The 12788-nt window shown below is 50.0% G+C and overlaps 3 protein-coding genes across 3 annotated transcripts; 1 reads left to right on the top strand and 2 right to left on the bottom strand.

The window, feature by feature from the left end:
* Positions 1-1329: 1329 nt before the first annotated feature.
* Positions 1330-2145, bottom strand: LOC119377861 (ubiquitin-conjugating enzyme E2 Z). Its single transcript, XM_037647159.1, has one exon. It carries the CDS (start codon positions 2143-2145, stop codon positions 1330-1332), a length of 816 nt encoding a protein of 271 aa, XP_037503087.1.
* Positions 2146-6123: 3978 nt separating this feature from the next.
* Positions 6124-6747, bottom strand: LOC119377860 (ubiquitin-conjugating enzyme E2 Z). The gene has a single exon (XM_037647158.1). The coding sequence runs from the start codon at positions 6745-6747 to the stop codon at positions 6124-6126; it is 624 nt and encodes a 207-aa protein (XP_037503086.1).
* Positions 6748-12092: 5345 nt separating this feature from the next.
* On the top strand, positions 12093-12732 carry LOC119377863 (ubiquitin-conjugating enzyme E2 Z-like; the record flags this gene model as incomplete). The annotated part of the gene is made up of 1 exon (XM_037647162.1): positions 12093-12732. A coding segment is annotated over exon 1 (640 nt), but the record flags the coding sequence as incomplete, so codon positions are not given.
* Between the last annotated feature and the right edge of the window lie 56 nt (positions 12733-12788).

Genomic DNA, 12788 nt, shown 5'->3' with positions numbered 1-12788 from the left:
CGTCGCGGACCGAGAGGTCATGGGTTCGACTCCTCAAAACGGAACATGACGTATTGCAGTGACGGAAATACGCCATGAAAGTTTTGGTGGACCCTGGAATAAATGACTTTCGTGTTAAAAACGGAATCTTTACCCTTATCCTTCCTTAATTATTATATACAGTCGAATCCTTGTCCTCATCCTCTACCCTTTGACAGATTGTTTGAATACGTTAACGTGACAAAGAGGGAGAGAGAGGGAACCAACCTTATTGAGACCCTGAGGAAATGGATCGTGGGAGTCTTATGGGTTTCCTTGGCAACCAATACAAGTGCACTTGCGAGGAACCCACTACGCCATAAATCATCATAATTTTTGTGAATTAGGGAAGCAGCGACTATGCCATTTTTCGTCATTCTGTGGAGAACCGTGGTACCCGCTAAACACCAGCAAGGCATTATATGCACTTTGTTAAAGCTGTGCCCGATGACGATGAAGAATTATGGCAGAGCCGTTTGTAATGGGTTAGAAGCAGTCAACAACCCACTCGTTGCGCAGTTCGCATTGCGTGACTGCTGGTTGCAGAATTCGCGTTGTGTGACGCCTGGCTGGTATTTTACTCTTCTACCACGCTATATTACATATTTTAATTTGGCTCCTTCCCGACATGAAGCTTGTATAGGGTCTTATTGCAAAGCAGTTTCAAGCACCGGCATGGCTCTGAGGAAGAATACTGGGCTCCCACGCAGAGGACCGAGGTTCGAACCTCGTTCCATCCCGGATGTTCTTTCCTATTTCGTTTTTTTATTGCGCGCGATAGCGGTTACGGACACCGGCGGCGTCTGCGGACAATTACGGCGCCAAAAACGGCCGTTGTTGTGATCTCATAACAGTTTTCGCTGTAAAATAAGTGAAGTGTGTAAGGGGCGCATTTCGATTATAAAACGCGTGTAACTCCGCTAGCGTTCGCTCAGCCCTTCTTCTACTTTTATAAAAGAGGAGGCGTTCGGTTCGCTGTATACTCGTGCACAACTGCAACGCCACAACTAAATTTCGACCTCTGTGTGGTGTAGGGGCCCTTTAAGGGTAAAGGTGGGCTAGTTCGCATATTTACAACAAGGTTGCCTAAAGGATCTGAAGTTTACCGACCCGTTCAACGATTGCACCCCCTCGAACGTTGTGTTGAAGTGCGGAAGAAAGAAGAGAACGAAGTGATAGCATGAGAGCTAGGAGCGTTGCTCTTTAATTTTATTCAAACACATTCACTCCGACGCCTCTCGTGCATGTCCACGTAGTTTTTTACGGCTCTTTATGCGGCGGACGTCTAGTCTACGCAACGTTCACGGCACCTTATGCACTGCCTGGAACTGTTGCTGCCTTGTTGCGGCGATCAACTTGGAGCTTTAGTTCTTGCAGTTTGGCCAGCAGTGCTTCATACTTATACTTTCCATGGCCACTACTGAATGGGTTAAAGATCTTCTTGCCATGAAGATGAAGCTGGCTAATTGCGAAATCTTCATATTGCCGAAATTTGTCCGCAAACGACTTCAGGACGAAGTCCCGGAGGGTGGCAGGGTACGGCGACTTCTCTTCAAGGCAGTCTTGAACGATGTCACAAACCCCGACTCGCAGTACCTCATGCTTCACGAAGGAGTTGTAGCTTTCTGCGTCTTCGCGAGTCTGTTCCTTGTTGGCGTGCTTCTTCAGTGGGCTGTCGTAGAAGGGCTGTGCAGACAAAAGCGACTGTATTGACAGCAGGGGTGTTCGCAGGGATTGTGCTGGTGTCCACTGTGGTCCGGCGTACGTGCCCAGGATACTGAGCGAAACATTGCCGTTCCTGTAGAAAAACGGGTGTATCTGAGTGCGGCCAGAGTCCGTGGTGAGGAAGCGCACCATGGGCGGCACCATCGGGTACTCGAGCGGGCACGTAAGGCGGAAGCAAGGAGTGGGTGGAAGACGTAAAATGCCGCCATCGTATGGCGTTTCTCCAGGACCGATAATGACGGCATAGATACGGCAGAAGTCTACCTCTTCGAGAGCGATGAATATGTCTGCAGGTGCTTCTCTTGCAAGGTCTGCGATGTCTTTCTTAACCCTCAGGAGGCCCGCTGTGAGATTCTCCTCGTCGCGCTTGAACGCTACCGGGGCTCTGGGTCGGTCAGACATCGTCAATCTCGTTTTCACCTTCAAATAGAACAAGCTTCTCGCTGTACAGTCCTTCGATGATGATGATGATGATGTGCCTCTCGTATGCCGCCCTCGTATGGCGCTCCTCCTGGACCGATAATGACGGCATAAATGCGGCAGAAGTCGTTCTCTTCGGGCGCAATGCATATGCCTGGAGGTAGTTCCCTTGCTGGGTCCGCGATGTCTCGCTTCACTCTCAGAAAGCCCGCTGGAAGATGTTCCTCGTCGTGCTGGAAGGCTACCGGGACTTTCGGTCGTTGGTACTATTCTATTCATCCAGGACATGCATTCAGGCAGGCGTACGGTTCGAGCGCCGCCCATATGATGGCGTCCGAGAAGGCTTCCTGCCGACGCAGTAAAGACAGGAGCGTCTGAACAGGCGCGAGGCGCCAGGAAGAATGAATCTTTATTCTCATCGAGCGCGCGCCTCTAAGCTCGCGCTAGCGACGCCGAAGCGACGCGCCCGGCGTGTTATTTGGACAGAACAGGTACATCACTCAAGCTTGTTGTTTTCCACCTTGAACTAGAACAAGCTTCTCGCCGTACAACCCCTCGATGCTCGCGCTCTTCGTCTTCTTGTATCGGCTGCGCGCAAACGTGTTTTATAAACGAAGAATAATTTCACTGAAATATAATTCTACGAGGAATGATGACATAAAAGGGAGTGGAGCCTTTTATATATACCAGTGGTGCTATGCAGGATGGCCCGAGTCTGGTGAAACTTGGAATGTCTTCGAGCTCTGGCGACGCGCTCTTTTGAACGAACTAACCCGACAAGCCACACCATCTGCCTAAGATCTACCGAAAGGCCCAACTGTGGAGCTCCCAAATTATTGCTTAATAAAAGTTGCCGAAACCTTTTTTCTGGATATATAAAGGCAACCATAAAGCTACTATGCACCAAAAGGAGCCGCAGAAAGTGATTGCGGGACCAGCCATCTTCACATAAACACCATCAAAACAAAATAGCCCACATTGATCCCTAGAATGGCCCTGTGGGTGGAAAGTGCGTGCGTGAAAAAAAAAAGAAAAAGCAATGCATGCGCGCGAAGCAACAAATTCGATAACGAAACCTTCCATCCGTCTCTTCTTTTGATTTATCAGAGTTGTCACCATGTTGCACGTCTTTCAAAAAGTAGTTGATTATGTACAAGGCATTGGGATATGAGAGCTTGTACAATCTCTACTGTTTGCCAGATATAGCACCGCTTAATGCGGAGGCACTCACGTTGACGCCTAGTGGCACATCTCCGTACCGACGACTAATGCCCATGACACGGCCGCTACATAAAAAAAAAAACAGATCATGATTTAACCTTTGCGGTAGCTGAAGTTCTCAACATATACGTGGGCACCGCATATGGTGAATCCCGCGCAAATATGGCATAAACAAGCACATAATAAACACTCATACTCGGTATGCATTCTACCAAAGCGTCGCGAAACGCGGAGAGAAACGCTACGCGCGTCGGCTATTCCCTCTAGCGTGGCCCTTAATTCTCACAAGGCGAACGAGGAACGCGGTGCGACAGCTAGGCGAGCGTCAGAGAGCTAATTTTCGCGTTTTTTTCTTTCGAGCCTGGTGGAACGCATGTCACCGCCCTGTTATAAAGGGGATGCTCATAGCATCCATCCATCCATCCATCCATCCATCCATCCATCCATCCATCCATCCATCCATCCATCCATCCATCCATCCATCCATCCATCCATCCATCCATCCATCCATCCAAGAGCACTGTGAGAGGAAAGTGTGAAAGATAAAAGGCTTCCCCATTTAACCTCCGTTATGTGTTTGGCGGTAGCTCTGTGGGCTAAACGCCCGCCAGCCATCGTCGCGGACCGAGAGGTCATGGGTTCGACTCCTCAAAACGGAACATGACGTATTGCAGTGACGGAAATACGTCATGAAAGTTTTGGTGGACCCTGGAATAAAACACTTTCGTGTTAAAAACGGAAACTTTACCCTTATCCTTCCTTAATTATTATATACAGTCGAACCCTTGTCCTCTTCCTCTACCCTTTGACAGCATGTTTCAATACGTTAACGTGACAAAGAGGGAGAGAGAGGGAACCAACCTTATTGAGACCCTGAGGAAATGGATCATGGGAGTCTTATGGGCTTCCTTGGCAACCAATACAAGTGCACTTGCGAGGAACCCACTACGCCATAAATCATCATAATTTTTGTGAATTAGGGAAGCAGCGACTATGCCATTTTTCGTCATTCTGTGGAGAACCGTGGTACCCGCTAAACACCAGCAAGGCATTATATGCACTTTGTTAAAGCTGTGCCTGTTGACGATGAAGAATTATGGCAGAGCCCTTTGTAATTAGACAATTAGAAGTTACGTTAACTAGATTGCGATGCAGAATTCCCTCTTTAAATTTTTACTTACACAGGACTGGTTTTGTTCCTTCCCCTCAATGTTGTTATTGTTCGCAAGCAGAAACCATAGAGCATTTTTTCACAGAATGTCGCAGATATCAGCGTCTAAGGCAAAGATTTCTTGAACCTCCTTTCCGAAAACTTGGGCTTGAGCTTTCCGTAACGGCATTACTCTCCCTGGGGGCGTCGGCACTGGGTCACTGCAACAGGGACATATGTGAGGCAGTAATTAACTATATAAACGAATCAAAAAGACTGCAATGGTAATATTTCTAGTACACTCTTACTTTATTTATTTCATTGATCGTTCATTATTTATTTATTGCTTTTATTTAACTAACTCTTTCTCTTCCTTTTTTTTCTATCTCTTTAGCAATCAATGGGGAGACCGCGAACACAAATAACATTTTCGCTTACCTAAAATTATCTCTTTAGAATTATCCTTTCTTTTTCTCCCCCCCCCCTTTTTTTTCCCCACTCACGCATCCTACTGCCGCACGATTCGTGGCCGATCCCCGGACGACCAACTCCGGATAGTGTGCTGGGCCATGGGGGTCGCCGAAGCGCAAGGACTTTCGGCCACCTAAAGCGGCCCGAGGGCCCATCGGCTACCTTTTCCCTGCACCCATCCCCCCCTCACCTGACCCATTTCATGGCGTCAGTAAAGTTGTATCCTCCTCCTCCTCCCCGTGGTGGGTTGTGCCATTCCTCTAGGATCAACCAACCAACCAACCTTTGTAATGGGTTAGAAGCAGTCAACAACCCACTCGTTGCGAAGTTCGCATTGCGTGACTGCTGGTTGCAGAATTCGCGTTGTGTGACGCCTGGCTGGTGTTTTACTCTTCTACCACGCTATATTACATATTTTAATTTGGCTCCTTCCCGACATGAAGCTTGTATAGAGTCTTATTGCAAAGCAGCTTCAAGCACCGGCATGGCTCTGAGGAAGAATACTGGGCTCCCACGCAGAGGACCGAGGTTCGAACCTCGTTCCATCCCGGATGTTTTTTCCTATTTCGTCTTTTTATTGCGCGCGATAGCGGTTACGGACACCGGCGGCGTCTGCGGACAATTACGGCGCCAAAAACGGCCGTTGTTGTGATCTCATAACAGTTTTCGCTGTAAAATAAGTGAAGTGAGTAAGGCCGCATTTCGATTATAAAACGCGTGTAACTCCGCTAGCGTTCGCTCAGCGCCTCTTCTACTTTTATAATAGAGGAGGCGTTGGTTCGCTGTATACTCGTGCACAACTGCAACGCCACAACTAAATTTCGACCTCTGAGTGGCGTAGGGGCCCTTTAAGGGTAAAGGTGGATTAGTTCGCATATTTACAACAAGGTTGCCTAAAGGATCTGAAGTTTACCGACCCATTCAACGATTGCACCCCCTCGAACGTTGTGTTGAAGTGCGGAAGAAAGAAGAGAACGAAGTGATAGCATGAGAGCTAGGAGCGTTGCTCTTTAATTTTATTCAAACACATTCACTCCGACGCCTCTCGTGCATGTCCACGCAGTTTTTTACGGCTCTTTATGCGGCGGACGTCTAGTCTACGCAACGTTCACGGCACCTTATGCACTGCCTGGAACTGTTGCTGCCTTGTTGCGGCGATGAACTTGGAGCTTGAGTTCTTGCAGTTTGGCCAGCAGTGCTTCATACTTATACTTTCCATGGCCACTACTGAATGGGTTGAAGATCTTCTTGCCATGAAGATGAAGCTGGCTGATTGCGAAATCTTCATACTGCCGCAATCTGTCCGCAAACGACTTCAGGACGAAGTCCCGGAGGGCGGCAGGGTGCGGCGACCTCTCTTCAAGGCAGTCTTGAACAACGTCACAAACCCCGACTCGCAGTACCTCATGCTTCACGAAGGAGTTGTAGCTTTCTGCGTCTTCGCGAGTCTGTTCCTTGTTGGCGTGCTTCTTCAGTGGGCTGTCGTAGAAGGGCTGTGCAGACAAAAGCGACTGTATTGACAGCAGGAGCGTTCGCAGGGATTGTGCTGGTGTCCACTGTGGTCCGGCGTACGTGCCCAGGATACTGAGCGAAACATTGCCGTTCCTGTAGAAAAACGGGTGTATCTGAGTGCGGCCAGAGTCCGTGGTGAGGAAGCGCACCATGGGCGGCACCATCGGGTACTCTAGCGGGCACGTAAGGTGGAAGCAAGGAGTGGGTGGAAGACGTAAAAATGCCGCCATCGTATGGCGTTTCTCCAGGACCGATAATGACGGCATAGATACGGCAGAAGTCTACCTCTTCGGGAGCGATGAATATGTCTGCAGGTGCTTCTCTTGCAAGGTCTGCGATGTCTTTCTTAACCCTCAGGAGGCCCGCTGTGAGATTCTCCTCGTCGCGCTTGAACGCTACCGGGGTTCTGGGTCGGTCAGACATCGTCAATCTTGTTTTCACCTTCAAATGGAACAAGCTTGTCTTGTCTTGTCGCCTAGATCTTGGCTCATACCCACAAGGGGGATTGGCCACACTGTACTTTATAATGTAAATGGCTTCTCGCTGTGCAGGCCCTCGAGGCTCCCTCTCCTCGTCTTCTTTTATCGGCGGCGCGCAAACGTGTTTTCGCTGTTTGCTAACACAGGCCCTGGACCGCTTCCGGTTTCGTACGCTGGCGTAGGCTAGCAGAATTGGCGGGGAACAAAAGCCTTGGCGAGTAGCCCGTAGAATTTCAACACTTTTCTCCCTGTGTCTAGCAAAATATTTGAATTAAATATTCTTCTAAGCTACACACAACATTAAAAGAGTTAGTCCTTAACTATAAGCGCCTTTCTTTTATGTGAAAGCGGAACAAGAATATTCCCTTACTCTGACAAAACTTAAAAAAACGCTCGGTGTTGCAGAATAATAAATGAGGTGACCAGAAGTTTCTTGGGGTACACCACGTGCTCCTGTTATCGCAATTTGAAACCGTCAATAAACAAAGAAGAATTTCACTGAAATAGAATTCTACGAGGAATGATGACATAAAAGGGAATGATGACATAATTATATATACCAGTGGTGCTATGCAGGATGGCCTGAGTCTGGTGAAACTTGGAATGTCTTCGAGCTCTGGCGACGTCCTCTTTTGAACGAACTAACCCGACAGGCCACACCATCTCCCTGAGATCTACCGCTGCTACACTGTGAATTGTGAAAGGAAATGAGTGAAGAGCAATAAATAAAGCAATACTAAATACTCTGCAACATCAAAAAGAAGTAGGTGAAAGATCGAAAAACAGAAAAATAGTTGTTTGCCGCGGCCGGTATCACTTGCAGCATAATCTCCTGAATGCTTGATTGAAGTTGTAGTGCAGTCAGAATAACACGGCGGCTTGCACCAAACTGATTGGCTCCCAACGACAGAAGGTAAGAAGTAGTGAATGTTAAAGGGGTACTGACACAAAATTTCGCGGCCGAGATAGCTTGCGAGATCGATTCCCGTGAACATGCGTATATCATCAGCAAAATATCAACATCGAATATAGCTTGGAAGGTATTTTGTAGGAATCTTGAAGTTCGCATGCGCGATCCAGCACTATACGCCGCACCTCGCGACATTGAATCCCTTGAAAGTGACTCGACGGTGACACCCCTATTTCCTCGACGTCACCGTGCTGCAGCCGATGCAACAAGTTATGATTACGTCATAGTCGGCATTTCTCTTTTGCTGCGCGTGCGCCAGCAGACTACTTTTCGGCGGCTGCTCGCGAGTCCATGGCCGCGGCGTACGCGTTGAAAGTTTTGTGTTTGGCGACGCTGCTTTCCCGTTTCCTGTTTGAAATGCCTTCTTGATTGTCTTGTGCTGTCTGGGCTGCAAACCGCGCGGAAGTGCGTCACAGTTCTGTGTGCTGACGCGGTCGAGCGTTGCACACGCTAGGAGGTAATAGTTGCACACGGCGGCTTGTCATTTTCAGAGCATTTTTCATGGCGCTCTTTGGCCAAGCATGGCCCTTGCGCCATTAAATCCCACATATCATCATCATCATTTTCAGAGCACTCTCAAACCGAAACTGAGACTGGTCAGTAAGGAGGAGCCTGTAATTAGTTACCTGTCCCGCGCTGCAGCAAACTATGTGCGTGTTATGACTAACAGGCCCCCAGAAACACATTGCAGCAAAAAAAAAAAAAAAACGCCAGGCCAAAATTCTTGTGTCAGTACCCCTTACAACCCAGCTTACCTGTCGGTTTTTCAAGAAACGTTGTACTGAGTGAGGCAAAACGGCAGCATGAGGTTGGAAATAATGTATCGTTTCCAGTTTATTGCGAACGGTACAGTTGTTAGTTAATCAGAAACCAGATTTGTGAAGGTAAAAATTTAACCGGGGAAACTCCACAGCAAAAGCTTGTAAGGGTCACATCGCATTGACGTGAACGTCATGACGTATTTCCGTCACGGAAGTACGTCAGCAAAATAAACGCGATCAGATGGCAAAGAAAAACGTTCTGTGTACAGGGGTCGAACCCACGAACACTCGGTCCGCGAAGTGGCTCTTTTAGTCCAAGACTCGCTAATAGCATCCATTCATATTAAACAGCTCTCCGACGCTCGTTTGGCTGTCGCACCATGTTCCCCGCTCACCCTGTGAGAAATCACGGCCATGCCAGAGAGGAGACACGACGCGCGCTGCGTTTCTTTTCGCGTTTTTAGCTCCCGTCGTGGTGTGACCTTTTTGTTAACTCTTTAAAATTTCGCGAGAGGGCAACCTTGGGCGCATCAAGGCACCCTAAAGCTTGGGGTCAAATCAGCGACGCTCTTCTGGCTGTCACACCGCTGTCGCTGTTCGGCCGACCCGCTGCTGGGGTTCGTCGCGCCGAACGAAACCGACATGGCCCTAATCGACGCCATCGTCCTGGGTTCCGCGTACACGCCCTACGAAGGCGGCTTCTTCCGCTTCTTCATCACGTGTCCGCCCGCTTATCCCATGGAGCCCCCCCCCCCCCCCCCGAGGTCCTCTTCCTGACCACGGACGCCGGACGCGTCCAGCTGCACGAGCGCCCGCACAGCGGAGGCCATGTCTGCCTCAGCATCATCGGCACCTGGGACGGACCGCAGTGGAGTCTCGCGCTGTCCCTGGGAAGCCTACTCGTGTCCATCCAGTCGATGCTCTCGGAAAAGCCCGAGTTCAACCAGCAGCTCTGGTGGCACGAGAGCGGCGCCAAACTCCGGCACGATGCGATCAGAGTAGCGTTGTGCGACGTGGTTAATGTAACTGTGTAACATTAGAAAATGATCTGTGGTACTAAGTGTGTAACGAATCGCCGTCGCGATAAGAGCTAGCATGTGTTTTCTCGGTGATTCAGTGGGGACGTCTTCGAAGTAATATAGGCTAATCTGTTGAAAGCATGGACGGATAAGGAAAAGTGCAGCGTTTACTATAAAAACAGGGTGGCGTGTGGAGTCCGTAGGAGCTTCTGCCATAACGTTTCTGACAAAACTGCGGGAATCGTATGACTTCCAGATGGGCCAGTCTCCTGGATACTGTGGTGTTTGTAACAACTTTATTAAGGCGAAAGCCTTAGATGCCTCATCGAACGCGCAAATTGACCTTCGGCGTCGACATCCCGCGACGTCGGGCACAGCACGAGCGATGCAAAAGATCATCTGAAGTAGGGGCCGGGCCGGCAAGTGTAGTCGAGTGCCATTCTATGCTCAGTGTGTCCCATGGCAGAAAAAAACACCATATCCACGAAGTGAATGATGTTAGAGGAACTTGCTCGGAGTGTCGGATAAACCGTGAATTCTCTGTACAATTCCTCTACTGTCATATAAAGACGTGACACGTTGTTATAGTAGCGCTTGTGGTCAGGTTGTCGAACCACTAGCGGTCGCCGACCCTGCAGCTGTGGCCGAACGTGTGGTCGAGGAAATCGCTCTTGAAGCGCGCGTCGGCGCCACCATCTTCAGGTAGCGACCGCTTTCGGCGCTTGGCCGCTGCATCCCGCGCTGCTTCGTCTTTGCGGGCTTGTATCTACGGTGTCCGCACGACGCTGACGTCTTTCTTCGGCCTCGCGAGCTCTCACCGCAGGGTCTTGGCGGCGAGCCCGCGATGCAGTTGCACTGTGAGCCCTCTGCTCCGCCGCCTTGTCTTCTTCGTTCATGTCATCAGTATCGAAGTGCACTAACTGACGACTAAGACTAAACTTATGGTGAGGGTTTTTAGAAAAGAACATAAAATAAAGCGCATCTGCCCGTGCCACCGAGGTATAACAGGCGTAAACCAATTGAAAGAAAATGAATAGGGCTTGCGCCAACAAATATTTTGCGTTCTAGAAAAAAAGAAAAAAAAGAAAAGAAAAAGAAAATGAAGTCCTACCATCTAGCGCCACCCCAGCTACGAGAACGTACCCAGACAGCGAAGATCTATGTTCTTACAGGGGTTACATATTTTCTTTACGCTCTTTTCTGACACATTTCTTGCTTGTCTCCTTGTTTTTTTCCCCTTCACCCTCTGCTCCACAGCTTCTTTATGGCGTTGCCCTCTCCTTGACTGCGCCATGAGTTTATCCTGCTGACTTAGAGAAAAAATTTGGCCGCGTATCTGCGTGCTTCGCTGCAAATGTCGTCTAAAGACGATAGAAGAGGCGCTGCGTGAGATATGGACGCCATCTGGAAATACGTCGGGAAACATCAGTGCTGTGTTGCGGGCTGGTAGTCCCGGCGCAGCAGCAGGCGAAGACCGGCGGGGACGCCAGCCAGCCTGAACACGCGGTTTGGCGCGGAGCGCTGAAGCATAAGAAATGCCCGCACTCAACGAGTACTCTCCACACACTCTTTTATTTACACGTCGCCTGGGTAAAAGGAATACCAGAGCGGCGCCCCATGGCATTCGTACAGTGCAATACTGAACCGAAACCGAAACACAACAATGAGCTCGTGCAGAGGGCACGGAGGAAGTCAAGTTTAACGCGCAGTCGCATTTTCAGCGCAGCTTAAGAAACTAGGGTCTTTAGAATTAAGTATGTATGCATTTTCTATTAAAGGAACACACCACCTAATACTTGCCTAGTGATGTTGCGCCTCAGATATGCGTAATGTTTGCTTTTTGATCAACAACGTACACAAGTATGAACCTAGTCAGTCGTTCAAGATGGCTGGCCCTTGGGCAAGTGGTTCAACTTTGGCCGGGTGGCTGAATCGAGGGACGTGCCGACAAACAGAAAGACAGAAAGACAGACCAAAATTTCTCCGTATAAGTATCCCAAGAAAGACTATCGTCTTTAAAAATAAAAGAACACTTAGATGCCCGAGCAGAGGCAGTATGGTACTCACTCTTTACTATATTTAAGATTCACTATGTGGCATGTGTTTTGCAACGACAGCACTTCAATTTCCACAGCCGCGTGTCCTGAAAACCAGACATGAGCATGATACCATGATACATAGCATCATCTGCATACATAGCATGCAGATGATGCTGAGGCACGTGCCAAGCACGACCGAAGAAGTGGAAGACCGGGGGAACGCGTGGCGTCGATTCGAGGCGGCTAGTCAGAAACATTCAGGTACACAGCTTCTTCAAGCGTCCTCCATCACTGCAACCTCGACAACATGGCGAGCCAACGGGGATCACCGTCCAGAGACAATCCCGCGGCGTTCAGGCGAGACGCGTTATCTCCTTGCCACCTTCGCGTCAGGCGCGACATCGCCGAAATCACGGCCGACCCGCCACCGGGGGTGTTCGTCGCGCCGAACGAGAGCGACATCACCCGAATCGACGCCATCGTCGTGGGTCCCGCTGACACGCCCTACGAGGGCGGCTTCTTCCGCTTCCGCATCACGTGTCCGCCCGGTTATCCCATGGAGCCCCCCGAGGTCCTCTTCCTGACCACGGACGCCGGACGCGTCCAGCTGCACGAGCACCTTTACAGCGACGGCCATGTCTGCCTCAGCATCATCGGCACCTGGGACGGACCGCAGTGGAGTCCCGCGCTGTCCCTGGGAAGCCTACTCGTGTCCATCCAATCGATGCTCTCGGAAAAGCCCGAGTTCAACCAGCAGCTCTGGTGGCGCGAGAGCGGCGCCAAACTCCGGCACGATGCCGTCAGAGTCGCGGTGTGCGACGTGGTTGAAGACTGCCTCCAAGACGGCTGGACCTACCCGCCAGCCCTGAGGGAAGGCGTGCTGCAGACGTTCGCTGGGTACTGTGCCAAGCTCGAAGACAGGCTCAACGCCGGGCAACACCTGTGCGGTACTGGGTACAGGCCCACTAGCGGATGTAACGGATGCAAGAACCTGCTGCTGCGG

The sequence above is a fragment of the Rhipicephalus sanguineus genome, unplaced genomic scaffold (genome assembly GCF_013339695.2).
Source record: "Rhipicephalus sanguineus isolate Rsan-2018 unplaced genomic scaffold, BIME_Rsan_1.4 Seq590, whole genome shotgun sequence".
Classification (NCBI taxonomy): Eukaryota; Metazoa; Arthropoda; class Arachnida; order Ixodida; family Ixodidae; genus Rhipicephalus; species Rhipicephalus sanguineus.
This window is presented reverse-complemented; position numbering and strand designations above follow the sequence as displayed.